General features: G+C 47.0%; 1 protein-coding gene across 1 annotated transcript in view; it reads left to right on the top strand.

Annotated features, from left to right (window-relative positions):
• LOC116982594 (cadherin-5-like) overlaps positions 1–26,438 on the top strand; it is a 48,174-nt gene extending 21,736 nt beyond the window's left edge. Inside the window, exons 3-13 of the mRNA XM_033035871.1 lie at positions 6,727–6,915; positions 8,899–9,190; positions 10,254–10,373; positions 11,942–12,109; positions 13,058–13,236; positions 14,464–14,705; positions 16,935–17,068; positions 18,776–18,888; positions 19,999–20,107; positions 20,454–20,702; positions 24,142–26,438. Coding sequence (XP_032891762.1) covers positions 6,742–6,915; positions 8,899–9,190; positions 10,254–10,373; positions 11,942–12,109; positions 13,058–13,236; positions 14,464–14,705; positions 16,935–17,068; positions 18,776–18,888; positions 19,999–20,107; positions 20,454–20,702; positions 24,142–24,629 — 2,268 coding nt within the window. The 5' untranslated portion in view covers positions 6,727–6,741 and the 3' untranslated portion in view covers positions 24,630–26,438. The remainder of the gene's footprint in view (positions 1–6,726; positions 6,916–8,898; positions 9,191–10,253; positions 10,374–11,941; positions 12,110–13,057; positions 13,237–14,463; positions 14,706–16,934; positions 17,069–18,775; positions 18,889–19,998; positions 20,108–20,453; positions 20,703–24,141) is intronic.

Consider the following 26,438-nt stretch of genomic DNA (forward strand, 5'->3'; position numbering starts at 1 on the left):
GAGATGAAGTTTCATCCATCTTACTCTGTTCCAATGGGTTTTCAAAGCCATGAAATCCGGTGGCCCTCAATTACGGAATTGATCCAACTGCTGTTTCACTTGGAGCAGTTTTTCCTCTTGGTCCAGAGCTCATCGTCTGCGATGATCTAGAGCTGCATCTTGAACCCTCACATTCCAGTATCTACTTCTTTGCTTTGGCCACCGCCATCTTTGTGTCTAGGTCCAGTTCTTCCTTTCGTCGCCTCATCTCTTCTTCTTGTCGTCTCATCTCTTCTTTTTGTCGCATCTTCTCTTTTTTCATCTGCTCTTCTTCTCGCTCAATCTCATGTTTCTTCTTCAAGGCATCCGCTTCTATTGAGAGAGCGGCTAGATCAGCTTCAACTCCCAATCGAGCAGAAATCCTTGATACTGAACTGGCTGTAGAACCAGATCTATGTCCTGATCTTCATGTAGATACTTTCAAGAATATCAAAGGGTATGCCTTCCTAATGAAAGTCCCAAAACTAAACAAAAATCTAAGCTTCTGCACAAGAAACCTAGCTCCAAACACGCCCTAGAATACGTCATAAATCCCACCCACATAATAACGGGCAGTCTAAAATTTAAAGACACATGCCATAATTAATGACACACAAAACAAGCCAAATGGCCACTACACCTTCTTCAGACTGATGTCAGGGGAGGGGGTGGGACAAAGATAGAATGCAGGTGGAGAGTACGACTAGTGGGAGAACTGGGAAGAGGAAGGGGATGGCGAGAGAAAGCAAGGTATCGTACACATTTCCTCCCTTCATCTGTTGCCGGCCAGTTCTTGATTCCCCTGCTCTGGGTAAAAGACTGTGCATCCACACTATCTACACCCCCTCGTGATTTTTCACAACGTTCTTTTTTAGATGAATTTACACTTACGATCACTCCTCAGCCTCCTGCACTCAAAGGAATAAAATTCTAGCCTGCCCAACCACTCCCTATAGCTCAGGCCCTCAAGTCCTGGCAACATCCTGGTATTGTTGGAAGGAGCTTGTGAATCGACCTTGAAGAGCAGAATGCTTTTGGCAAGCCTGTCTGAATTACATTGTGAAAGTTGTTCTTTCCCATCAAGGCGATCAGAACAAAAACAGCAAATACTCCAGTGGGTGGGTCTGAACTGATGGAAAGTCAGGGCCATGAGGAAAGATTTAATAGGAACCTGAGAAGTAACTTCTTTACACAAAGGGTGGCGGGTGTATGGAACAAGCTGCTGGAAGAGGTAGTTGAGATAGGTACTATTGCAACGTCTAACAAACATTTAGACAGGTACATGGATTGGATAAGGTTGGAGGGATATGGGCCAAACACAGGCAGGTGGGACGAGTGTAGATGGGGCATATTGGTTGGTGTGGGCAAGTTGGGCCGAAGGTTCCATGCTGTATGACTCTATGGGCTGTAACGCTTCATCCCTTGGGAATGATCGCTGCTTCCCCTGATGCCACAGCATTGGCCGACCTTGGAGCAGCAATGCACTCAATATCTATTTTTGGAAGCAGCAAAAGACTTTTAAATGGACAAGGACCAGTTGGGCCAAAGGGCCTATTTCCACGTTGTATGACTCTGTATTTGTATTTTCGGTCAGAGACATTTCTACAATCTCACCATTCCCTGGAAATGTTTCTGATAAGGAATAGATTGAGTAAACGCACAGAGTCTCGTGCCCAGAGTAGGGGAATCGGGAACCAGAGGACATCGGTTTAAGATGAGGGGGCAAATACTTCATAGGAACCCGAGGGGTAATTTTTTCACACAAAGGAAAGTGGGTGTAAGGAACGCGCTGCCAGAGGAGGTAGGTACTGTCGCAACATTAAACAAAACATAGACAGGTACATGAATAGGATAGGTTTAGAGGGATATGGGCCAAGCATGGGCAGATGAGACTAGTGTAGATGGGGCATGTTGGTTGGCTTCGACAGGTTGGGCTGAAGGGCCTGTTTCTGCGCTGTATGACTATGAGTCTATAAATTCCCTATATTTAATGCGGACACTTTCACAGATGTTGCTCCTGATCTCTTCAGGCAATTGAGAAGATCTTTCAATAGAGACTAATAATGATGGTTCTGAGGGTGGAGAAGAATACTTGTTGTTCCTTGAAGTGACTTTGGCAGAGTAGACTTGTGATGGTTTCAGCTGTTCCCATTACTGCACCATTGTTTTGCCACGGTTGAGTTTATGCATTTTAAATCCTGAGCAGTTGGCAAAATTGGTTATTTTCATGTTGCTTTTAAAAATCTTTATTTACTGCATTCCAAAGCACTACCAGATTAGCACAGTAGCGTGTCAATGGGCTGATGAGATTTGTCTATGTGCTGGCCGCTAGCTACGAGATAAAGACAAAGACTCCACACGTTGTGATCCAGGCCCTGTGTTCAGAGGGATTCCTGGAACTTATTAGATACAGTGATAAGGGTCAGTTAGCTTAGCTCCCATTCGGAAATGGAAAATACTGCTGACACACAGCTGTGGAGGAACAAATGGCAATCGTAAAAATAACATAAGTAAAATGAGGTTGATAGGGTAATGGGACATCTGCTTAACTGCCAATGGGGTTGGATTGAACTGTGTTCATTGTTCTCTGTCCATCAGAGGAGCTTACTTCAACTATTCCTTTTCTTCAGAGATGCTGTCTGACCCGCTGGGTTTCTCCAGCTTTTTGTGTCTATCTTGTACTTACTTTACAGCTGTTGTCAGAGCAATCTGATAAGGGTGTCTGGGATTACCGGGAGAAAGCAGGAGAATGGGGTTGAGAGGCCTAGATAGATCAGCAATTATTAAATCGCAGAGTAAACTTGATGGGCCGAATGGCCTAATTCTGCTCTTAGAACTTATGAATTTATGAACTTATGATAACTGAAGAAATGTTAAGAAAGGGGGGAGAGAGAAAACGGGAAATTATAGACCAGTCAGCCTTACATTGGTAGTGGGGAAGTTGCTGGAGTCGATTAATTAAGATGTTGTAGCAGTGCATTTGAAAAGCAGTGACAGGAACGGTCAAAGCCAGCATGGATTTATGAAGGGGAAATCATACTTAACTAATCTTATGGACATTTTTGAGGATGTAACAAGTAGATTGGATAAGGGAGAGCCAGTGGATGTGGTGTATCTAAACTTTCAAAAGCCTTTGACAAAGTCCCACACAAGAGATTAGTGTGCAAAATTAGAGCACATGGTATTGTGGGTAGGGTGTTGACATGGATAGAGAACTGGTTGGCAGACAGGAAGCAAAGAGTAGGAATTAAAGTGGTCCTTTTCAAAATGGCAGGCAATGATTAGTGGGGTGCCGCAAGGCTCGGTGCTGGGACCCCAGTTGTTTACAATATATATTAACGATTTAGACGAGGGAATTAAATGTAACATCTCTAAAGAGGCTGTCCCACATGGTGCGACCTAATCCGCGAGTTCTGCCGAGTTTGCCCTTGACTCTTACTCGCAGCATGGTCGACACAAGGTCGTAGGAGGTCTTTGTAACTCTCCTTCACGCTCGAGAGTAGTCCCCGTGTACTCGAGGCCTCAGCTAGGTCGCGGCGTATTTTTCAACATGTTGAAAAATGCCCGCGAGTAAAAAAAGGTCGCCATGGAAAAAATCGATACTTTTTTTACTTGTAGGTTTAGTCGTAGTAGGTCGAGGTAGGTCGTAGTAGGTCGGCATGTAAGTTGTAGGTAATAGAGGGTAGTCGAAGGTAATCGAACTAAAAGAGGAGAATTAGGCCATTCGACCCATTGAGTTTGCTCCACCATTTGATCATGACTGATCTATTTTTCCCTCTCTTTCTGATTCTCATTCCTTCTCCCCGTATCCTTTGACACCCTTACTAATCAGGAACTTATCAAATCTCTGCTTTAAAAATACCCAATGATTTGACCTCCACAGCCACCTCTGGCAATGAATTCCACAGATTCACCACTTTCTGACGAGAAATTCCTTCTCATCCCCATTCTTTACCACCTCGGACTTTAGTATTCAATGCTGTTGTTTCACCTACGCCCATGTAGGAGTAGGGACCTGCCTCCCCTCTATAAACCAGGCATTGAGTTCAACACTGTAAGCAACCCTATGGTCACACCGATATCGCAGCGGAAAATAACAGGCTGTCTGCACAATGCACAAACAATCCCAGTGGGAAGAATGCCAGACAACCTCCACAACAGAGATTTCCCCAGCTTAATGGCAGGAAGGGTGTGCTAAACAACCAGAGCTTATTTAAAGCAAGGTTTGGATCTTGTTTATACGTTGACCCAAGTTAGCTCGAATGCAAGAGACAATCAGCATTGTTTCAACTTCTCTCGTTAAAGAGACCCTCTCTCAAAGCTGTGGCTTGTGCCCTGTGACAAGGAACTCAGCTTTGGTTATCTGAGCAATCACACCGATAACACTCACAAAGAATGAGGCAGGGTTGATGCTTTATGTGTGTGGAACATAAAGTGTTGGAGTAACTCAGCGGGTCAGACAGCATCTCTGGAGGACATGGATAGGTGACGTCTCTGGTCGGGACCCTTCTTCAGGCTTTGAAGAAGTTCTCCTTCTTTTCCTACTGTTTCCACAATGCTTTGTTTGTCTGCTAACGAAAAGATATGAAACGGGAGCAGGAAAAGGCCATTTGGCCCCTTAAGCTTGTCCTGACAATCAATATTTAGTTTAGTTTAGTTTATTGTCACATGTACCAAGGTACAGTAAAAAGCTCTTGTTGCATGCTCTCCAGTCAGTAGAAAGATTAGACATGATATAATCGAGTCATCGACAGTGTACAGATACAGGATGAAGGGAATAACATGAATTATGCTAGTGCAAGAAAAAGCCCAGCAAAGTTCGATCAAAGATAGTCCGATGGTAGCTCAGGACTGCTCTCTAGTTGTGGGAGGATGCCAGATAACAGCTGGGAAGAAACTGTCCCTGAATCTAGAGATGTGCGTTTTCACACTTCTGTACCTCTTGTCCGATGGGAGAGGGGAGAAGAGTCCAGGGTGAGTTTGATCCTTGATAATGCTGGTGGCCTTGCCAAGGCAGCGTGAAGTGTAAATGGAGTCAATGGAAGGGAGGTTGGTTTGCGTGATGGTCTGGGCTGGGTCCACAACTCCCTGCAATTTCTTGCAGTCTTGGATGGAGCTGTTTCAAACCATGATGCGATGCATTCCGATAATATGCTTTCTACGGTGTCTCTGCAGAAGTTGGTGAGAGTTGTTGGGGATGTGCTGAACTTCCTATCCTGGACCTTATGCATCAAGAAGAACCTTCAGCACCCGTGGTCAGAATCAAACCCGGGTTTCTGGAGCTGTAAGACAGCAAATCTGCCTCCTCGCCACTCTGCCACCCCTGATCTTCAGACATCTTTGTCAGACTGAAGAAACGTCGCCTATCCATGTCCTCCATAAATGCTGCCTATTGCCCCTGTCCCACTTAGGAAACCTGAACGGAAACCTCTGGAGACCTTGCGCCCCACCCAAGGTTTCCGTGAGGTTCTCGGAGGTTCCCGGAGGTTCCGGTCACAAGACCTCCCTGGTGGAATAAAACTGGGTGAAAAAAAGGTCTTACCTTCCACTACCCGCAACCTCTGGTAAACACCTTCAACTGGCATCGCAACCGGCTTTGACTAAAAAATTACCGATTTTTAAAACGGCAACCTATTTTTAGTCGAGGCCGGTTTTGAATTTTTTGAAATAATCTCCGGAACATCGATGAAGCTCGACTACGCGGAAACCACTTTCGACCATTAGGGAGAGTGACAAAAACCTCCGGGAACCTCACGGAAACCTTGGGTGGGGCGCAAGGTCTCCAGAGGTTTCGGTTCAGGTTTCCTAAGTGGGACAGCGGCATAACCCTTTGAGTTATTCTAGCATTTTGTGCTCTACACTACTGTAAAATGTGTCTATTTAAAATCAAGGAAACCTCTGCCTTAATAATGTGAGTTATAGTCATGCAGCACAGAAACAGGCCCTTTGGTCCAACTCATCCATGCCGACCAAGATGCCCCATCTACACGTCCCATTTGCCTGCATTCACTCCATTACCCTCTGAACCTTTCCTATCCATGTACCTATCCAAATATCCTTTAAATATTGTTGTAGTACCTTCCACAACTACCTCCTCTGGCAGGTAGTTCCATATACCCACCACCCCCTGAGCGAAATAGCTGGCCCCTTAAATCAGTCCTATTAAATCATATTATCAGGATGCATTGCATCAAGGTTTGAAACAGCTCCATCCAAGACTGCTTAAAGTGAGAGGGAAGAGTTTTAAGAGGGATCTTAGGGGCAACTTTTTGACTCAGAGAGTAGTCCATACCTGGAACGAGCTGCCAGAGGAAGCCATAGAAGCGGATACAATTACAGCTTTCAAAAGATATTTAGACAGATATATAGATAGGAAGATTTCAGAGGGACAAATGCAGGCAAATGGGACTAGCTAACTTGGTCGCCATGGATAACGGATAAAGCGCTAAAGTGAACACTTACAGTCTTTTTCTCAGGATAGAGGATTCTAAAACTAGAGGGCACAGGCGATAAAGTGAGAAAGTGAACACTCACGGTCTTTTTCCAAGGATAGAAGATTCTATAACTAGAGGGTACAGGCTTAAGGTGAGTGGGGAGAGTTGACGAGGGATTAAAGGGCCCGTTTCCCTACTGTGCAGCGCCATGACTCGATGCCACTGTGGGTGAGCTGAGGGTTTGTGGTCACCTCTTGCTTGTGTTGTGTTGCAGGTCCCTAGGATTACCATGTCCAGACCCACGCTCTCACTGCGGCTGCTGGTGGCAGCAGTTACCTTCGTGGTTTGTGCGACACAGCAGGTCATCAGCATGGGAGGCAATAGCAGTCTACCCCAGTCGGACTGGATCTGGAACCAACTGCACTGCTGGGAGGGCCTCTTGGAGCCCAGACAAATTGGAAAGGTGAGGCACTCTCTCCCCACTCCCCCATTCAGCCTGGAGGCAGGTACTATAGTGGCACTTCAGCGGCTTTTAGATAAGCTCATGGATGTGCAAAGAAATGGATCGCGTGCAGGCAGAGGAGTTTAGTTGAACTTGGAATAGTGTTAAAATGTTATATCCTTACAGTCATAGAGAGAATGCAGATAAGTTAGACTTTAGACTATGGAGATACAGTGTGGAAACAGGCCCTTCGGCCCACCGATTCCACGTCGACTGTACACTAAGACCATCCTACACACTACGGACGATTTATAATTTTACCAAAGCCAATTAACCTACAAACCTATTTCTCTCTATATCTCTCGTTTCCCTTTCCCCTGACTCAGTCTGACGAACGGTCTCGAACCAAAACGTCAACTATTTCTTTTAGTTTAGTTTAGTTTAAAGATACAGCGTGGAAACAGGCCTTTAGCCCACGAGTCCGCACCAACCAACGATCCCCGCACATTTACATTTATACCAAGCCAATTAACCTACAAACCTGTACGGCTTTGGAGTGTGGGAGGAAACCGAAGATCTTGGAGAAAACCCACGCGGTCAAGGGAGAAGGTACAAACTCCGTACAGACGACACCCATAATTAGGATCGAACCTGGGTCTCTGGTGCTGTGAAGCAGCAGCTCTACCGCCACTGTGTTTCTCCTCTTTATAAAAGTAAATGGTGCAAGGTTCTCAATGAGGTAGGCTGGGAGATCAGTACTACACCCTTAGCTCACAAGAGAAACCTTCAGTAGTCAGATAACAGCAGGGATGAAGCTGTTCCTGAATATGATGGTATGTACTGTCAACCTTTTATATCTTCTACCCGATGTGAGAAGGGAGAAATGGGAATGACCAGGGTATAAGCAGTCCTCATGTATAGTATGATTTGGGTAGATAGCACACAAACAAAGTTTTTCACTGTATCACGGTCACAGTAATAAACCAGTACCAATATCAGTGATCATCTCTTAAATAAATACCAACACGTCCTAGAGAACCCAGGATAGACCCAATATATCTGCTCTGTCTCCGACCGGAAGGCATTGCAGAGGGTGGTGAAAATTGCCCAACGCATCACCGGTTCCTCGCTCCCCTCCATTGAGTCTGTCCAAAGCAAGCGTTGTCTGCGGAGGGCGCTCAGCATCGCCAAGGACTGCTCTCACCCCAACCATGGACTGTTTACCCTCCTACCATCCGGGAGGCGCTACAGGTCTCTCCGTTGCCGAACCAGCAGGTCCAGGAACAGCTTCTTCCCGGCGGCTGTCACTCTACTCAACAACGTACCTCGGTGACTGCCAATCACCCCCCCACCCCCCGGACACTTATTATCACTTATAATTATTTATTCAAATCATTTGCTATGTCGCTCTTCCAGGGAGATGCTAAATGCATTTCGTTGTCTCTGTACTGTACACTGACAATGACAATTAAAATTGAATCTGAATCTGAATCTGATATATCAAAGTAAAATACAAAAAAGATTAAATCCAACAAATGGAAGGAAAGATCGGTTCATAAAATACTTCAATTCCTCAGGCGGGGAACTCGATGCAAAAAACAAAATATACGGAGATTACTAATGCCCTTGTCTATGTACCCCAATAATCCACTGAAATCAGGCAACTGAACCATCCTCACGCCAACGAGAGAGCAGTCCCAACCTCCCATCTACCTCATTGGAGACCCATGGACTATCTTTAATTGGACTTTACTGGGGTTTATCTTGTCCTAAACATTATTCCCTTCATCCTGACTCTGTTCACTGTGGATGGCTTGATTGTCATCATGTATAGTCTTTCCAGTGACTGGTCAGCACGCAACAAGAACGTTTTTCATTGTACGTCCGCACACGTGACACTAATAAAGTAAACTAAACTGAAAGCTGACCTCATGAATGCACAGATCTGCAGACAGTGAATCAGAAGGCGACAAAGATTGAATGTATATGAATTTTATTTTCCAGATCAAATCGGTTTTGCACATAGAAGGGCAGACCATGTATAAGGTCCAAGGGGAGGGAGCTGGAACCATCTTCAAGGTCAACCCCGAGACTGGCGACATTGGTGTCTTCAGAGAGTTGGATCGGGAGAAGAAAGATCAGTACAGATTACAGGGGAGTGTGATCGACAAGAAGACTTTGAAGCAAATTGGCACCAGCGCCAACTTTACCATTCGAATACTGGACCTCAATGACAATGCACCCATATTCACCAAGGATCCATTCAATGGAACCGTTGCTGAGATGTCCAGCAAAGGTAAGGACTCGGAAATATTCATCAATATGGATAAGAATGCCTTAGATAGGTGAAGGGCTAGGGTTATTATTGTCACGTTTCACAGATCAGATGCGCCGTACACAAATACATTCGGCAAACCTAAGTGCAATAGATAGTGAAAGGGAAGATACAGAGTGCGGAATATAGTTCTCAGCATTGTAGCACATCAGTTCCATAGACAGAGTCCAATGTCCACAATGGGGTAGAGGTGAATCAGACAGTACCCCAGCTTATGGAATGTGGTGGTACACACTTTCAAGCTTCTATACCCTCTGCCGGATGTAAGCAGAGAGAAGAAGGAATGACCGGGGTGGGACAAGTCTTTGGTTATGTTGGATGCTTTCCCGAGGCAGCGTGAAGTGTTGATGGAGTCGATGATGGGGAGTCTGGGTTGTGTGATGGACTGGGCTACATCCACAACTCTGCAAATTCCTTGCGGCCTTGGTCAAAGCTGTTCACAAACGAATGTGTGGTGAAAGATGGTTTCATCACACATGGTTGATGAAAATGTACGCTGTCGGGACATGCTTTCTGTGGTGTATCTGTAGAGTTCTTGGAGGCAAGCCAAATTTCCTCAGTCTTCTCAGGGCAGCATGGTGGCACATAAATAGAGTTGCTGCCCTACAGTGCCAGAGACCCGGGTTCCATCTTGACTACGGGTGCTGACTGCATGGAGTGTGTAAGTACTCTCTGTGACTGTGTGGTTTGCTCCAAGTGCTGCAGTTTCCTCCCACACTCCAAAGACGTACACGTTTGTACGTTAATTGGCTTTGGTAAAATTGTAAATTGTCCCAAGTGTAAGGGGTGATCGTTTTAGTGTACAGGGTGATCGCTGGTCGGCGCAGTCTCTGTAGGCCGAAGGGCCTGTTTCCGTGCTGTATCTCTAAACTAAACTAAACTAAAGTAGAGGCGTTGGCATGCCGTCGTAGCTGGTAGATTTCCATCGAGTAGAATGCAGGAGACGAGATGGATGGCATAAATTGGACGTTTCAGAGCAAGGTCGCATTTTGACTCATGAGTTTGTTTTCTTCCCCCACCCTAGGCACATCTGTCCTGACCATCAGCGCCCATGACCCAGATGACCCAACTGTGAGCAAACATGCAAAAGTAACGTACAAGATTCTGAGCGAGCAGGATAATTTCTACATTGTTTCAATGTCCGGTGAGTAGCCGATATGATCTAAAGCAACCCTCTCAATGATTCAATGATCCAATCAATGAAACTTTGTCGTCAACTGCACCTAGGTACAGTGAAATTCTTTGGTTTTACGTACAATACACAAAGTACGCAAAGCGTAGCCACGTTCCTGGCACTGACAAAGCTACAAAGTACTCAGTGTTCCAATGGCCCTCTGTTCTTGCTGTTCCCCACCTCATTGTTCTAGGTGCTGGGTCTCTCTTTGTGCTTGAACTCCCCGCCTGCTGAGTCCCTCTTTGTTCTTAGTGTCTCCCCCTCTCACCCCCTCCGGCAGATCCCTCGTTATTCTTTGCATCACAACCATCATTCCGCAGCTGGTGCTCATGTCGTCTGCCTCTCCCCCATACGGATTGCCAGCGAGCCGTCCCTCTCCGATCTTTCAGTCTTCGTGCCCCGTGATGGCACCTTCCGCAGCCGACCTTGAAGACTCGAAGGTTTAGACCGCTCGGTTCCCCCACCGGTCCTTTGTCCAGCATCCGCCGCTGTCGCCGACTCTCTCTTCCTTCCGGTTCTCGGTCTTTGGGGTCGAGGGGGAGACGAGCCTTGGACCGGCTCCCCCAGTTCCGTGGCCGGCTGCCCGTCGGGGTTTGGTAACTGCCCGCGCCGCCCCATGTCCATCGACACCGGCGGTTCAGAGGATGTGAATGAAACCCAACTTTCAGAAGTACACGGTGGTCTCCAAACTATTCAGCAGCTTATGAAGACGCCATGTCTGATTCGGTGCCGATAGCGGGGCAGTGTTTTAAACAACACGGCCAATGGCAATTTTACCTCCAAATTTCTACTTTACACTATCAGTCTCAAACCTTCTTCATTATCTTCAAGAGAGAGTCAAGCATTGTATCGGGATGCGTCACAGCATGGTTGGGGAACAGCTCTGTCCAAGAAGGCAAGAAATTGCACACGGGTGCGTAAGCTGCCCAGACCATCACACAACCTTTCATTTTCTCCATTTACACTTCATGCTGCCTCGGCAAGGCCAGCAGCATAATCGAGAACCAGTTACACCCCAGTCACTCCAGAACTGTGAAAACGCACACCTTCAGATTCAGGGACAGTTTCTTCCCAGTTGTAATCAGGCAGCTGAACCATCCTCTCAGCAACTGGTCCTGACCTCCCATCCACCTCCAATGTGGTGTATCTGTAGAGTTCTTGGAGGCAAGCCAAATTTCCTCGGTCTTCTCGGGGCAGCATGTTGGTACATAGATATCAAACTATCAATCTATCTTTGATACCTTCAAACTATCTTCAATCAATCTTTTCTGAACTTTACCTTGCACTTAACATTATTCCCTTCATCTTGTATCTGTACACTGTGGACAGCTCCATTGTAATCACGTATAGTCTTTCCGTTGACTGGATAGCACGCAACAAAAAAATGTTTTCACATTTACTCGGTATACGTGACAATAAACTGAACTAAACAAAACTAAACTAGAGGGTATAATTCTTCATATGCACCGGCAATGGAACAATAAAATCCTTGCAAACGAATGCTGTTAATTAAAATCACTCTTATTTTTCTAACCTAGGAACCATATATGTAAATAACACAAACCTGGACAGAGAACGGAAGAAGGACTATCAGCTGATAGTACAGGCCAAGGACACGGGGCTTGACCAAGGAGGAATGAGCTCTTCGGCAACTGTGCACATCTCTCTGACCGACATCAATGACAATGCCCCCTTCTTCCGGCACAGTAAGGACTATTTCATGTCATTGGAGCAGAATTAGGCCATTCAGAATAATGAAAGCCCTGGATAGAGTGGATGTGGAGTGGATATCTCCACGTAAGAGTCTAGTTCAAGAGGGTACAGCCTCAGAATAAAATGACTTACCTTTCGAATGGAGATGAAGAGGAATTTCTTTAGACAGAGGGTGGTGAATCTGTGGAATGAGGGTGGTGAATGTGGAGTGGAGGCCAAATCATTGGATATTTTTAAAGTGGAAATTGACAGGTTATGATTGGTATGGGTGTCAAGGGTTATGGGGAGAAGACAGGAGAATGGGATTGAGAGGGAAAAATAGATCAGCCATGATTGAATGGTGGAGCAGACTTGATGGGCTGAATGGCCCAATTCTGCCCCTATGTCTTAGTGTTTCATGATAAATGCAGGCATCATTGCTGTGGACAGAACCATCCTCTCACCAACTAGAGAGCAGTCCTGACCTACCAACTACCTCATTGGAGACCCCCGGACTATCTTTAATCAAACTTTACTGGGCTTTATCTTGCACTTAACATTATTCCCTTTATCTTGTATCCGTACACTGTGCATGGCTCAATTGTAATCATGTGTAGACTTTCTATTGACTAGGTAGTAATCAACAAGGAAGATTTTCACTGCACCTTGATAGACTGAATGGTAGATCAGCCTTGATTGAATGATGGAATAGACTTGATTTGCCCAATGGCCCAATTATGTTCCTATGCCTTAGTGTTTCATGATAAATGCCGGAATCATTGCTGTGGATTAACAGCTCACTGTCACTGACTAGTTGTGGAAGTACCATAATAATCCAAGGTACACCATGCCTCTTGTCCCATAACTGATTGACTATCACTAAGCAAGTGCAGGGCTGATGTAGATGTTAGTGTTTGCTCAGGGTCCAGGCCGGGTTAACGTGAGTGTTGTCCCGTGTGCAGGGCAGTACAATTACACTGCATCGGAGGCGACCCCTATCGGAGATGCTCTCGGCCGGGTGAAAGCAGAGGACCTGGACGAAGGCACAAACGCAAGGATATTGTACACAGTCATTCCCGACGACATCTTCCAGATCACCACAGACCCACGCACACAGGAGGGGGTGATAACTTTAAAAAAGGTGAACCGCCGTTCATTTGATCCAACCTTCCCTGCCCCTGTAATGGGAGTGTGTGATGGGACAGTGTCAAGGAAGCTTCACTCTGTATCTAACGCACGCTGTTCCTGCCCTTATTTATACAAAATGCTTGTATTTAAAACAAACATAATCAAAACTGTCTATATTGGCAGTTTACAAAATAAAAAGTAATCAGTTGTAGAGTGTGCAGGAGCAGCTTCCACGTCACGGAACGGCACGCTGGGCATCTCGGAAAGGCGGCTCATGTTGCGTGGGGCCGGCTTTCGGGAAGGGACCCAGGCCGTGGGTGATCCTATGAGCAATTCATAAGGAGCGAGTGTAAGCTCAGTCGGAATTGTTCCATGCACATGCCTCTCCTCAATACCCACCGTGTCCGGTCACTCTCGCAACAACAACACCCCCCTCACCCTGAGGAGCAGCGCCCTGGCTGAAGGGAACCAAATTCCTAGCTTTAAGCAGAACACGATAAAAGGCAGGCAACTCCCGCCTAGCGCGTCGACTGATGCCCACTGCCGGGAGCCGTGTGCCCTCCTGGAGGCAGCTCCCCTGGGGCCAGCGTGTGCCATCTAGGAGGGCACTCAGAATACATGAACCTCCACAGGGTCCTGAGACGGAGAGCCACCACCTGGGTACAGACACAGACCAGCGACTGGCCACCCTCCTTCAAGGAGAGACTCGGAAGTTTCTCTGCATTGGGAGTGTGTGGCAGGACTATGTAGACGGCGCTTCACCACCATTCTTAGTCAAACCTCTGGGTAATTCCTTCTCCAACCAAGTTCTTATTGTGACCGCGTGGGTTTCCTCCAGGTTTAGTTTGGTTTAGAGGTACAGCAAGGAAACAGGCCCTTCAGCCCACCGAGTCCGTGCCGACCAGCGACTCTAGCACACACTACACACTCGGGACAATTTACAATTTTTACTGATTAACCTACAAACCTGCACGTCTTTGGGGTGTGGGAGGAATCCGGGGCATCCGTAGAAAACCCACATGGTCACGGGGAGAAGGCACACACTCCATACAGACAGCGCCCATAGTCAGAATCGGACCGGGGTTCTCTGCCGCTGTAAGGCAGCAGCTCTACCGCTGTGCCACAGTGACGCCCCGGCATTCCGGTTTCCCCCCACATCTCAAAGACGTGCAGGTTTGCTGGTTCGTCTCCCTCCTGGTTAAACTGCCCCCCGATCACTGCCCGCCTTCCATCCCGACAGCCGCTGGATTTTGAGACGCAGCGGAGGCACCGCGTGCGGGTGGAAGCCGAGAACCCCACCCTGGTGAATGGCAAGCAGTACAAGACGAGCACCACCCTGCTCATAGACGTGCTGGACATCGACGAACCTCCTGTCTTCAGCCGGTCCCGCTACATCCTCCGAGTGGCCGAGAACGAGCCCAATGCTACGGCCATGGGGAGCGTGTCAGCAGCAGACCCCGATCACGCAAAGCAGCCGGTCAGGTAAGGGACCAGCAGAGGCTCGTATTGAAATCAGCAAACCACTGCATCCCCCGGCTGCAACTCTAGGTGGTGTTGTGTAGCAAGGAACTGCAGGTGCTGGTTTACAACGAAGATAGACACGAAATGCTGGAGTAACTCAACGGGACAGGCAGCATCTCTGGATAGCAGGAATGGGTGACGTTTCGGGTCTGAAGAAGGATCTAGACCCGAAACGTCACCCATTCCTTCTATCCAGAGATGCTGTCTGTCCCGCTGAGTTACTCCAACATTTTGTGCCTATAGTAGGTGGAGTTGGTCCATGTCTAAGGGACAACACTGGATCTACAACCAACCAGTGCCCTCTCCCTCTCACACTCCCCATCTCTCTCTTCCTTGCTCGTCCGTTTGTCTATCCTCCCTCTCTCCTCCCGCTACCTTTCCCCCTCTCTCCTCCCCTTCTCCGTCCTCTCTCCCCCTTCTCCCCTTCCTCTCTCCTCCCCATCTCTCCTCCCCCTTTCTTCTCCCCCTCTCTCTTCACCCTCTCCTCCGCTCTCTCCTCCCAACCTCCCCTCTCCTCCCTTGTCATCCCACTCTCCCTCTCCCCGCCTTTTCTCCTCCTCTTTTCCCTGCTCTTTTCTCTCCTTCTTCCCTTTCCTCCCACTCACCATCAGGTAAGAGCTACAATGTAAGAGACCTGCATATGTTCACACTGAGATAAGCAAACCCCACTGCAGGTGCTGGAGAGCTTCAGTGGGAGCAGACGTCAAGATTCCATAGTGTTTCATTGTCATTGTCATTTCATTGTTACTCAGCGCTTGTAGTGTGTGACAGGACAGGGTGGAGGCAGCTTCACCACAATTCTAAGTCAAACATTTGGATAATTCCCACAGGACATCCCAAAGCACTTCACAACACTTGTGTTACGAGTTTTCCAATAAGAGTCCCATCCCGTTAACAAAACATGTTGCTCTATGTTCTTATAGTTTTTCCTTTAAGCCCATCCCTGGATGTTCCCCACACCCTTCTCTGGGCTGCATAGTGGCATCGGAGGCCCGGGTTCAATCTTGATTACGGGCGCTGTCTGTACAGAGTTTGCACGTTGGACAGGCAGTATCTGTAGAGAGAGAGACACACACACTAAATTCACATTTCGGGTTGTAATGTAATAACAAGGATGTGCACCAACAATGGACTCAAAATGCTGGAATAACTCAATGGGTCGGGCAGCATCCCTGGAGAACATGGATAGGTGATGTTTAGGGTCAGACAGTCTGAAAAAGGATCTCGACCCGAGACGGCACTATTACTTTCCCCCAGGGATGGCGCCTGACCCACTGAGTTACCCCAGCACTTTGCGACTATCTTATGTTTCAGGTCAATGACATTTTATCGATACAGGAGGATGGTTGAGATTTTAAGTGCAGATAGATGTGCAGGAGCAAAAGGGGAAATGAGAGGGAAGACCGGGGAGGAAGATATCATCAGAAGAAAGGTCATCGATCCGAACGTTGACTCTGTCTCTCCACAAACACACGGAGTTGTTGCAACATTTTCTGATATTACTATCGGTTTATTACTGTCACGTGTACCGAGATACAACAAAAGACTTTGTTTGCATGCTATCCAGTCAAAACATGAGTACAATCAAGCCACACACAAGTACAACAGGCAGTGCAAAGAGAAAAATACCAGAGTATTTAGATAATAGTGTTACAGAGAAAAAGTGCAAGGCCCACTATGAGATAGTTTGGAAGTTTGGAACTCTAATCTAGCTTATGGGAGGACTGTTCAGTAGCCTGATAACAGTGGGGAAGACCTTTTAGACTTTTAGACAGCATGGAAACAAGCCTTTCAGTCCACCGAGTGCGTGCTGACCAGCATTCACCCCGTACACTAGTTCTATCCTACACACTCTGAACAAATTTACAAATTACAGAAGCCAATTAACCTACAAACCCATATGTGTTTGGTGTGGGGGACCAGAGTACCTGGAAAAACCCACGCGGTCATACGGAGAACATACAAACTCCACACAGACAGCACCCGAGGTCAGGATCGAACCCGGGTCTCTGGTGCTGGAAGGCAGCAACTGTACTGCTGCACCACTGTGCCGCCCATTACTGTGTTTACCTATTCCTGAAACTTCAAGTTTTTGTATCTTCATACTTTAGGATGCTCAAAAGATTATTTATTCATCGAGTATTTTATGTTCTGGTGCGGGCAGTTCTAACAGCTGTTGTTTATTCCCAGCTATTCATTGCTGAATGGCAGGGACTTATTCAGAATCGGGGGCAATGGAATGATTTACACCAGAAAGCCACTGGATCGAGAAGCAGTGGCTTGGCACAATATCACCGTGGCTGCCAGTGAAGTTGGCAAGAGCAGTAAGTGTCCACCCTTTACCTTGAACTTCCCATCATTGCTGTTGTTACCTCCTCTCCTGACTATTGTAATCGACACCTCACCTCAATGACATCGCAGCCTGTAACTCTTTCTGAAGATCTGTTACTTTGGTAACGTTGTTAGCGCCTTCTACATGGCGACTCTTGTATACTTGCACTGTATGAAAACAAAGAATCTCACTGTAGCAAGGACACGTGACAATAAATTATCAATCAATCAATCAATCAATCAATCAATCAATCAATCAATGCTCAAAATATAAAACCCAAAATCCATCAATTCAATTGCTCCGGGTGCTCCGGTTTCTTCCCACACTCCAAAGATGTACAGGTTTGTAGGTTGGCTACAATTGGCTTCTGGAAATTGTAAATTGTCCCTAGTGTGTAAGATGGGGCAAGTGTACAGGGTGATCGCTGGTCGGCACGGACTCGGTGGGCCAAAGGGCCTGTTTCTGCGTGGTATTTCTAAAGCTAACCTTCTCCCACTTACTAATTATTTTATCTCTAAGGCTCTTCGTTCCAACACATCCTTACCAACCAGAGACTACTATAGAAAGTTTCTCTCATAAGTCCATTTACAAAATGAGAACGGCTACTTCCATTCATACCTTCACAAAGCCTCAGGCCATCCATAGGTGGCCAAACACATTGAGCCCAGCTGGGCGACAAATGGGTCAGTTCAGTGTCATCCACACTTCTGTAGGTCTGGAATCTGGGGGGGGGGGGGGGGGTCAGACAGCATCTCTGGAGAAAGTCCTTAGAAGACATTCATGAACCAGACAGGTTTTAGAGAGCTAAAGTCATAGTGCTCAGAAACAGGCCCTTCAGCCCACCTTGTCCTGCCAACCAAGTGAGCACTCTGGATTAGTCCCATATGCCTGCATTTGGCTCATATCCTTCTAAATCCTTCCTATCCATATCTGTCCAAATGTCTTTTAACAGTTGTAATTGTATCCACTTCTACAGTTTCCTCTGGCAGTTCATTCTACCCTTTGAGTGAAAAAGTAACCCCTGAGGTCCCTCTTAAATCTCTCCTCTCACCTTAAGCTTGTGTCCTCTAGTTTTAGAATCCTCTACCTTGAGCATTCATGCATTTTCACGCCATTTCACCATGCCTTTTCATGATAATTCATAGTTTTGACCGTTAGGACAAATTAATTTAGTTCAGTCAGATTCCCCAGGGGCAGTGCTGGGATTTGAACACATGTCTACACTTAAGGACTGGACAATTAGCTCAGTGGCAGAATCATAACCCGGCCATATGTTACTGACGACCAGCTCAATGATCTTCGTCTCTCCTCCTTCATTCTTCGCCCTCTCTCTCGCCCCCTCACTCCTACCCATCCCCTCTCTCTCCTCCCTCTCTGCCTCTCTCCTGTGTCTCTCTCCTCTCCCTCTCCTCTCTCCCTCTCTCTCTTCCCTCTCTTTCCTCCCTCTCTCCTCCACCCTCTTCCTCTCTCTGCCCTCTCTCTCCTCCCTCTCTCCTCCTGCTCTCCCCCTTCCCACCTGGCAGAAGATGCTGAAAGCTTCGCCCTGCAAATCCACTACCATCCACCCGCCGGTTTCCCTCATAACTACTACAGGGTATCTATAACCTGGTCGTTTGTATCCCGGGAGCCCTGCAGAGACATCCATTCTAATTCCAGGCCTCCAGGTGTTTCACCAAGTATTCTCTTGCTTGCTTTACAGATTCCACATCCTACGCACCTGTGGCAATAAAAGTTCTGGATAAAAATGACAATGCTCCCACACTTGCTGACAGCTACTTCCCCCACGTCTGTGAGAATGATCCAGTTGGAACGGTAAGTGGAGTTGGTCCATATCTGTATGGCAACACTGCGTCTACAACCAGCCAGTCTACAACCAGCCAGTCTCTCTCACCCTCTCTTTCTTGCACCTCCATATGTCTTTTTCTTGGTCTCCCCCTCCTTTCTCCTTCTCTCCTCCCTCTCTCTCCCCTCTCTCTCCTCTTCTTCACCCTCTCTTTCCTCCATCTCCTCTTCTCCACCCTCTCCTTCACTCTCCTCCTCCCTCTCTCTCCTCCCTCTCTCTCCCCCTCTCCCCCCATCTCCTCCCCCCTCTCCTCCCTTCTCTTCTCCCTCTTCTTCCCTCTCCTCCTCTCTGCCCTCTCCCTCGCTCTCCTCCCTTTCTCTCCTCCCCATCTCCTCCCCCTCATTCCTGCCTCTCTCCCCTCTCTCTACACTTTATATTTCCCATCCCCGATTCACTGACTACAAAAGCTTGAAAGCATTTACCACCAAATTCATGAACAGCTTCTTCCCCACTGCTATCAGAACAAAACTCTCATAAACTAAGAATTTGGCCCGATCTCCTAATCTACCTTGTTGTTGCCCTTGAACTTTTCTCATCTGCACTTTCGAGCTGTGCAACCAATTTACGATGCATCCTGACAGGATACTCCCTATAGTGCATCAGTGGACGTCGGTGAGAATTGTTGGAGATGGCACGGTGGCGCAACGGTAGAGTTGCTGCCTCACAGCACCAGAGACCTGGGTATAATCCTGACTACGAGTGCTGTCTGTACTGAATTGGTACGTTCTCCTTGTGACCGCGTGGGTTTTCCTTAGGTGCTCCGGCTTCCTCCCACACTCCAAAAGCACACAGGTTTGTAAGGTAATTGGCTTTGATAAAAATCGTAAATTGTCCCTAATGTGTATGATAGTGCTTGTGTAATAGGGATCGACATGGACTCACGTGCCTGTCAACACAGACACAAGTGGGCCAAAGGGCCTGTTTCCTCACTGTATGTTTAAAATAAAATAAAATAAATATGCCAAACTTCCTTGGTCTTTTTAATGCAACAATACACAACACTTCACTGATTCCAGCTATGCTATTATATTAAAACATGCTACACCTCACCAGATTTAACAAAGCAATTTGATTTTCAGGTCATCCAAGTGATCTCTGCTGTCGACAAGGATGAAATGACACCAGATGTGAAATTCTTCTTCAGTATTCCACTGAAGGCCAGTAACTTCTCTGTGAAGAACAATGGTGGTAAGTAAATTACTCTGGTTGCAAAGGTCAAATAATGGGATATAATTTGGATTGGGACGCTTCTTATCTTTGGTATAAACCCAGCATCTGCAGTTCCTTGTTCTTTCATTAATGATTTCCTTCCCTCTCTCCCCCTTTCACACCCTCTCTCTCCCCTTCTCCCCTCTCCCTTCTCCCCCTCTCCCCTCTCCCCCTCTCCCCTCTCCCCCACACTCTATCAACCTCCTATCCCTCTCCCCCTCTCTCCTCTCCCCTCCCTCCCCCTCCCCTTTCCGTCCCTCTCTTCCTCCTTCCCTCTCTTCTCTCCCCCCTCTCCCTTTCTCTCTCTCTCTCTCTCTCTCCCCAGATCACACTGCCAACATCACCGTGAACCAGGCAGGCTTCAACCAGAAGGAGATGAGCAAGTTCTCGGTGTTGATCGTCATGGAGGACAATGGCATTCCGGGCCAGAGCAGCAACGCCACGCTGGACATCAGTGTGTGCTCATGTGACCGGAGCAGGAAGCCCATCAACTGCAGCCACTTGTCCGCACTCCGCTCTGGGGTCACAGTCACCATCCTGCTCATCATCTTCCTCTGCATCATCGTCACCATCGGTGAGTCTGCTCGCACCCCACCCAATGCGTCTCACATGGCACATGCAACACAGAACATGAACATGCAACCTGAATATAGAACACGCAACATAAACATGGAACATGCAACAAAATCGTAGAACATAAACATCGAACGCAAACATAGGACATGCAACATAAACATTGAACATAAATATAGAACGTAGACTTAGAACATGAACATAGAATATAGAACATAGAATATAAATATAAACAGCGAATGTGAACATAGAATGCGAACATAAGCATAGAACATAAACAGAACATAGAACATGAATATAGAACATGAAGATAGGACATAGAACAGGAACTTAGAAAATAAGCAAAACATAACAAAGAACATAGATCATAAACATAGAAAATAGAGCAGTAAAGTGCCAGAGGGATATTGTTTGGAGTGATATGGGCCAAATGCAGGCAGATGGGAATAGCATTGATGGGGCTTCTTCAGTTGGTATGGGCAAGTTTGGCCGAAGGGCCTGTTTCCATGCTATATGATTCCCTGTCTCTATGACAAGAAGAAGCCCTTTGGCCCACAATGTCTGTGCCAAATGTGATGCCAAGACCTTCTCATATCTCCCTGCACACACTCCATACCCCTCAATTCCCTGCAATTCCATGTGCCCATCCAATAATCTCTTAAATGCTACTATCATATCTGCCTCAACCACGACCCCTGGTAGTACTTTCCAAGCCCCCATCACTCCCAGTATAAACAATCTAGCCCCGCACATCTCCTTTAAACGTTTCCCCTCTCACTTTATAGCTATGCCTTCTAGTATTTGATGTTTCCTTCCTGGGAAGAAGGTTCAGACTCTATCTATGCCTTTTATAATTTTATATACTTCTATCAGTTCTTCCCCTCAGCTTCTGGCGTTCCAGAGAAAACAATCTGTCTAACGTTTCCCTCTTGTGGTGACCTTTCCTTAAATTACCCGACTTCTGCTAAAATTGGCCTCAGCCACAAGTCAGAATTTACCTGGGTGCTTGAAGAAGGGTCTTGACCCGAAACGTCACCCATTCTTTCTCTCCAGAGATGCTGCCTGTCCCGCTGAGTTACTCCAGCATTTTGGGTCTATCTTCAGTTGAAACCAACATCTGCAGTTCCTTCCTATACCTGGGTGCTTGTTGGTTAGCATGGACTTGTTGGGCTGAAGGGTCTGTTTTCTAGCTGCATGACCCATGACCTCACAATACGTGGATATGGAGGGAATGGAGGGATATGGATCATGTGCAGGTAGATACAGTAAGAAATGGACACAAAATGCTGGAGTAACTCTGCGGGTCAGGCAACATCTCTGGAAAAGAAATAAGTGATGTTTTCGGGTCAAGACCCTTCTTCAGACTGAGAGTCACGGAAATGAGAAATGGGAGATATACAAGAACCAGACTCTAAGTCGGAAGAAGGTTCCTTCCGACACATAGATAAGAGATGGTCTTGGCTTCATGTTAGGCACAGACATTGTGAGCTAAAGGGTTTGTCCCTCTGCTATACTCGTCTATATTCTATGCTGGTGTGTATATCTGTGGACGGTGATGCACTTGTTACGGATATTGCCTTCATCTCTAGTGTGCCTCTTCCCGCAGGACATCCTAAAGCACTTCACAACACTTGTGTTACGAGTTTTCCAATAAGAGTCTCATCCCGTTAATAAAACATGCTGTTGTCATCCCCTCTCACGTGTTTGTATAGTTTTCCCATAAGCCTATCCCTGGATGTTCCCCCACTACCCTTCCCTGGGCTGCATAGTGGCATCAGAAACCCGGGTTCGATCCTGACTATGGGTGCTGTCTGTACAGAGTTTGTACGTTCTCCCTGTGACCGCTTGGGTTTTCTCTGGGTGCTCCGGTTTCCACCCACATCCCAAAGATATGCAGGTTTGCAGGTTAATTGGCTTTGGTAAAAAATTGTAAATTGTCCCTAGTGTGTGGAATAGTGCAAGTATATGGGGCGGTCGATGTGGACTTATTGGGCCGAAGGGCCTGTTTCCACACTGTATCTCTATAGTCTCATTTAAAGGGTGTTCAACATGACACCTTCTCAAGGTGGCACAGCAGTAGAGTTGCTGCCTTACAGAGAGCCAGGATCGATCCTGACTACGGGTGCTGTCTGCATTTAGTTTGTACGTTCTCCCTGTGACTGTGTGGGTTTTCTCCCCCCACAACCTAAAGACGTACAAGTTTGTAGGTTAATTGGTAAATATAAAAATTGTCCCTAGTGGATGTAGGATAGGGGATCGCTGATCGGCACGGACCCGGTGGGCTGAAGGGCCTGTTTCGGTGCTGTATCTCTAAACTATGTTTAAACTTGTCCTGATATTATTGACTCTAACCAACTTTTCCCTGTATTCTCCAATGGACCCCCAGTTAATAGTGATCAGCAGTGTTAAATCTGCCCTTAATCTTCATTGCTCTATGAATCTCATCTTCAGCCTCTCCGCTTCACTGAAACCCTTCAACCCTGATACAACTCTCTGCATCTTTTCCAAATACTTCACAAGCCTTGCTGCCGTGCGCCAGCTGAGACCTGAATAGATATACATTATTTATACTTCATTTATAAAATATTTAAGATTTATTAAAAATTTACAATTTTGTAAAAGTTTATTGAAAGTTCCTTTCCTTTTGCAAAAACCTCCATCTGCCTTCTCCACAACCAACAATCTGCACTGTCACCTTCATTCACCAAGGAGTCTGGAATCAGGGCTTTGTCCTGCCCATCCTCTCCCTCCTCTCTTCCAGCTTTGCTTTAGATACAGCGCGGAAACAGGCCCTTCGGCCCTTCGAGTCCACAACGACCACTGTTCAACCAGTTAACTAGCATTATCCTACACACAAGAGGCAATTTACAATTTTTGCAGGTAAAATAACCTACACATTTGTGTCTTTGCAGTGTGAGAGGAAACCAGAGAAAACCCACACATACACACTCTGAACAAACAGCAGCTGTAGTCAGGATCAAACTGGGTCTCTGGCACTGTAAGGCAGCAAATCTACCACTTCCCTTCCCCTCCCACCCCCCACCCCCAGTTCAATCACCCTGAGGAATGGTCCAAACCCGAATTGTCACCTCCTCCTTTTCTCCAGAGATGTTGCCTGAACCACTGAGTTCCTCTTGCAGTTTGAGTCTATCCTCAATCCTTATCTCACAGCTTTTTGTCCTTTCATCGCTGGCCTGTGTCCACCCATCACTTGCCAAGTTTTGACCTCTCTTTCAGCCTTCTCCCCTCCACTCCACTCCACTTCCCTGCCACAATCAGCCTGAAGAAGGGTCTTGGCCCGAAACGTCACCTATCCATGTTCTAGCACTTTGTGCCCAAGGTTGAGGAGCGGTTTTGTCACCCAAGTTGTTGTTGTGCATTTGCCTGTCTTGGTCGCCCCTCCCAATGTTCACAACCTCTCTTTCTCCCCTCCATGCCAGTCCTGGCGGTGCTGATAGTGCGCTGGAAGCTGCAGCGGAAGAGTTCGTTCGGGGGCCTGGTGAAGGTGCCGGGGGAGATCCGGGAGCAGCTGGTGCAGTACGACGAGGAGGGAGGGGGAGAGATGGATACCAACAGCTTTGACATCTCCGTGCTGAACTCCCTGCGGACCAAGGGAGCGCGGCCGCTGAGGGTGACCGACTGCCCGCCCGTGTACGCCCAAGTCCGGAAGCCCGACGACAACATGGGCACGGTGGTCAGGATGAAGAAGGACGAGGCGGACGGGGATAGGGACGGGCTTCCCTACGACACGCTCCACGTCTATGGCTACGAGGGTGCTGACTCGGTGGCCGAGTCACTTAGCTCCCTCGATGTGTCCTCCGTCGACTCCGAGCAGGATTACGACTTCCTGAATGACTGGGGCCCCAGGTTCCACATGTTGGCCGAACTCTACGGATCCGACCCTTGCAGAGAGAGCTTGGCATACTGAGGTGGGAGAGGCATGTGAGAGGGGGAGCATTCTGGTGGTGGAGATACTAACTGGATCATCAGTAGGTATACTGTTGGATAGCCACTCCGTCTATCCATGCAGTTATCACACGCAGTTAGTTCATCACCAATCTCATAAATTACAAGAGCGGAATTAGGCCATTCGGCCCATCAAGTTTACTCCGGCATTCAATCATGGCTGATCTATCTTTCCCTCTCAATGCCATACTCCTGCCTTCTCCCCATAACCCCTGATTCCCGTACTAATCAAGACTTTATCAATCTCTGCCTTAAGAATATCCATTGATTTGGCCTCCACCGCCATATTCGACATAAATTCCACAGATTCACCACCCGCCGACAAAATAAATTTATTCTCCACTCCTCACCTCCTTTCTAATATCTCAACTCTCTCCACGTCTTGCTTTGGTCCCTCACATTCAAACTCAGATAGGAGCCCCAAGGAACTACAGATGCTGGAATCTTGAGGAAAACACAAAGTGCTGAAGGAATTCAATGGGTCAGGCAGCATCTGTGGAGGAAATGGACAGATGATGTTTCACATCACAAAACATCGCATGTCCTTTCCTTCCACAGATGCTGCCAGGCCCGTTGAGTTCCTCCCAGCACTTTGTATTTTGGATGGAAATCCTGCTTGTTTATCCTTGCAGATTGTGCTCCAAATAAACTGTGCGGTCAAATTAACTGACATTTCTAGATTAATACGGGTGTCAGAGGTTATGGGGAGAAGGCAGGAGTATGGGGTTAAGAGGGAGAGATAGATCAGCCATGATTGAATGGTGGAGTAGACTCTACTCCTATTCCTTATGACCTTATGACATGATAGGAAACTTCAGTACAGCTCCACCAACGATTTTCCGGCAACTGGTGATCCTGCACCTCCTTTCATCCGGAAAACATTAAGAGAGCACATTTGAATTCCCCCACGGCCTGAAGTTGCCCCAAAAATGTGGCACTTAGGCCAGGTATGGTGGCCAACCTTGACCTCATCGGGACCTCCGCGGCTGGACTTCCAATCGATGGAACTCCGGCCCGGCCAGAGCCAACAGATCCGTTCCCATAGCCGATTTCCGAGGCCGACTTTTGCGGGCCAGTACCTCGGCGGCCTAGGCGGAACTTTCCGCTACCATTAGGCTCCTCTCCGAGGCCGTGATCTCTGTTGGTCCGGCAAAATGGATACTCTTGAAAGGCTCTGAAACCAAAAGTGCCGGAATATCGGTGGTGGGCCTGTATTTATGTCAGATCAAGTGATTATGAATATCAGTGAGATTTGGATGCTTTTCTGTCCATTCACTTACCAATCTTTGGGAATTCAATCCATTGGCATTGCTGTAGGAAAACCACACGTACCATGTGTACTATACATTCCTTTTATTCTGTAAACTTGGAAATCCTCAGGTGTAATCATTCCTCTCTCTCTATTTCAATGTATCTTAACTTTTTTTAAGTTTTGTTTTTCAATGCCCAATGTAGTGTGTTGGGAAAGTCGTGAACGTTTGGTGCCTCTGTGCAGACAAAATATTCTCATCCACCTTATTTTAAGCAAACTGATTTTTTAATATCAACGTCGGTGAACAGCTGAGGTATTGCACAGCAGGGCCTTCTCAAGAAGAAAGTGTGTTTTTTAGTGACTCTGTTCACATTTTATATTGTATGTGCCACATTCAGGCTGTGACCAATATATCTGTGATGTAGTATTCATTTGTTATTAACATGTTCTTTGTTGTAAGCCGGTAATCTTCAGTAAGAGTTTGTAAATGTCAATAAAATTAATTCAAATAAACTTAAA

Source organism: Amblyraja radiata, chromosome 17 (assembly GCF_010909765.2).
Source record: "Amblyraja radiata isolate CabotCenter1 chromosome 17, sAmbRad1.1.pri, whole genome shotgun sequence".
Classification (NCBI taxonomy): domain Eukaryota; kingdom Metazoa; phylum Chordata; class Chondrichthyes; order Rajiformes; family Rajidae; genus Amblyraja; species Amblyraja radiata.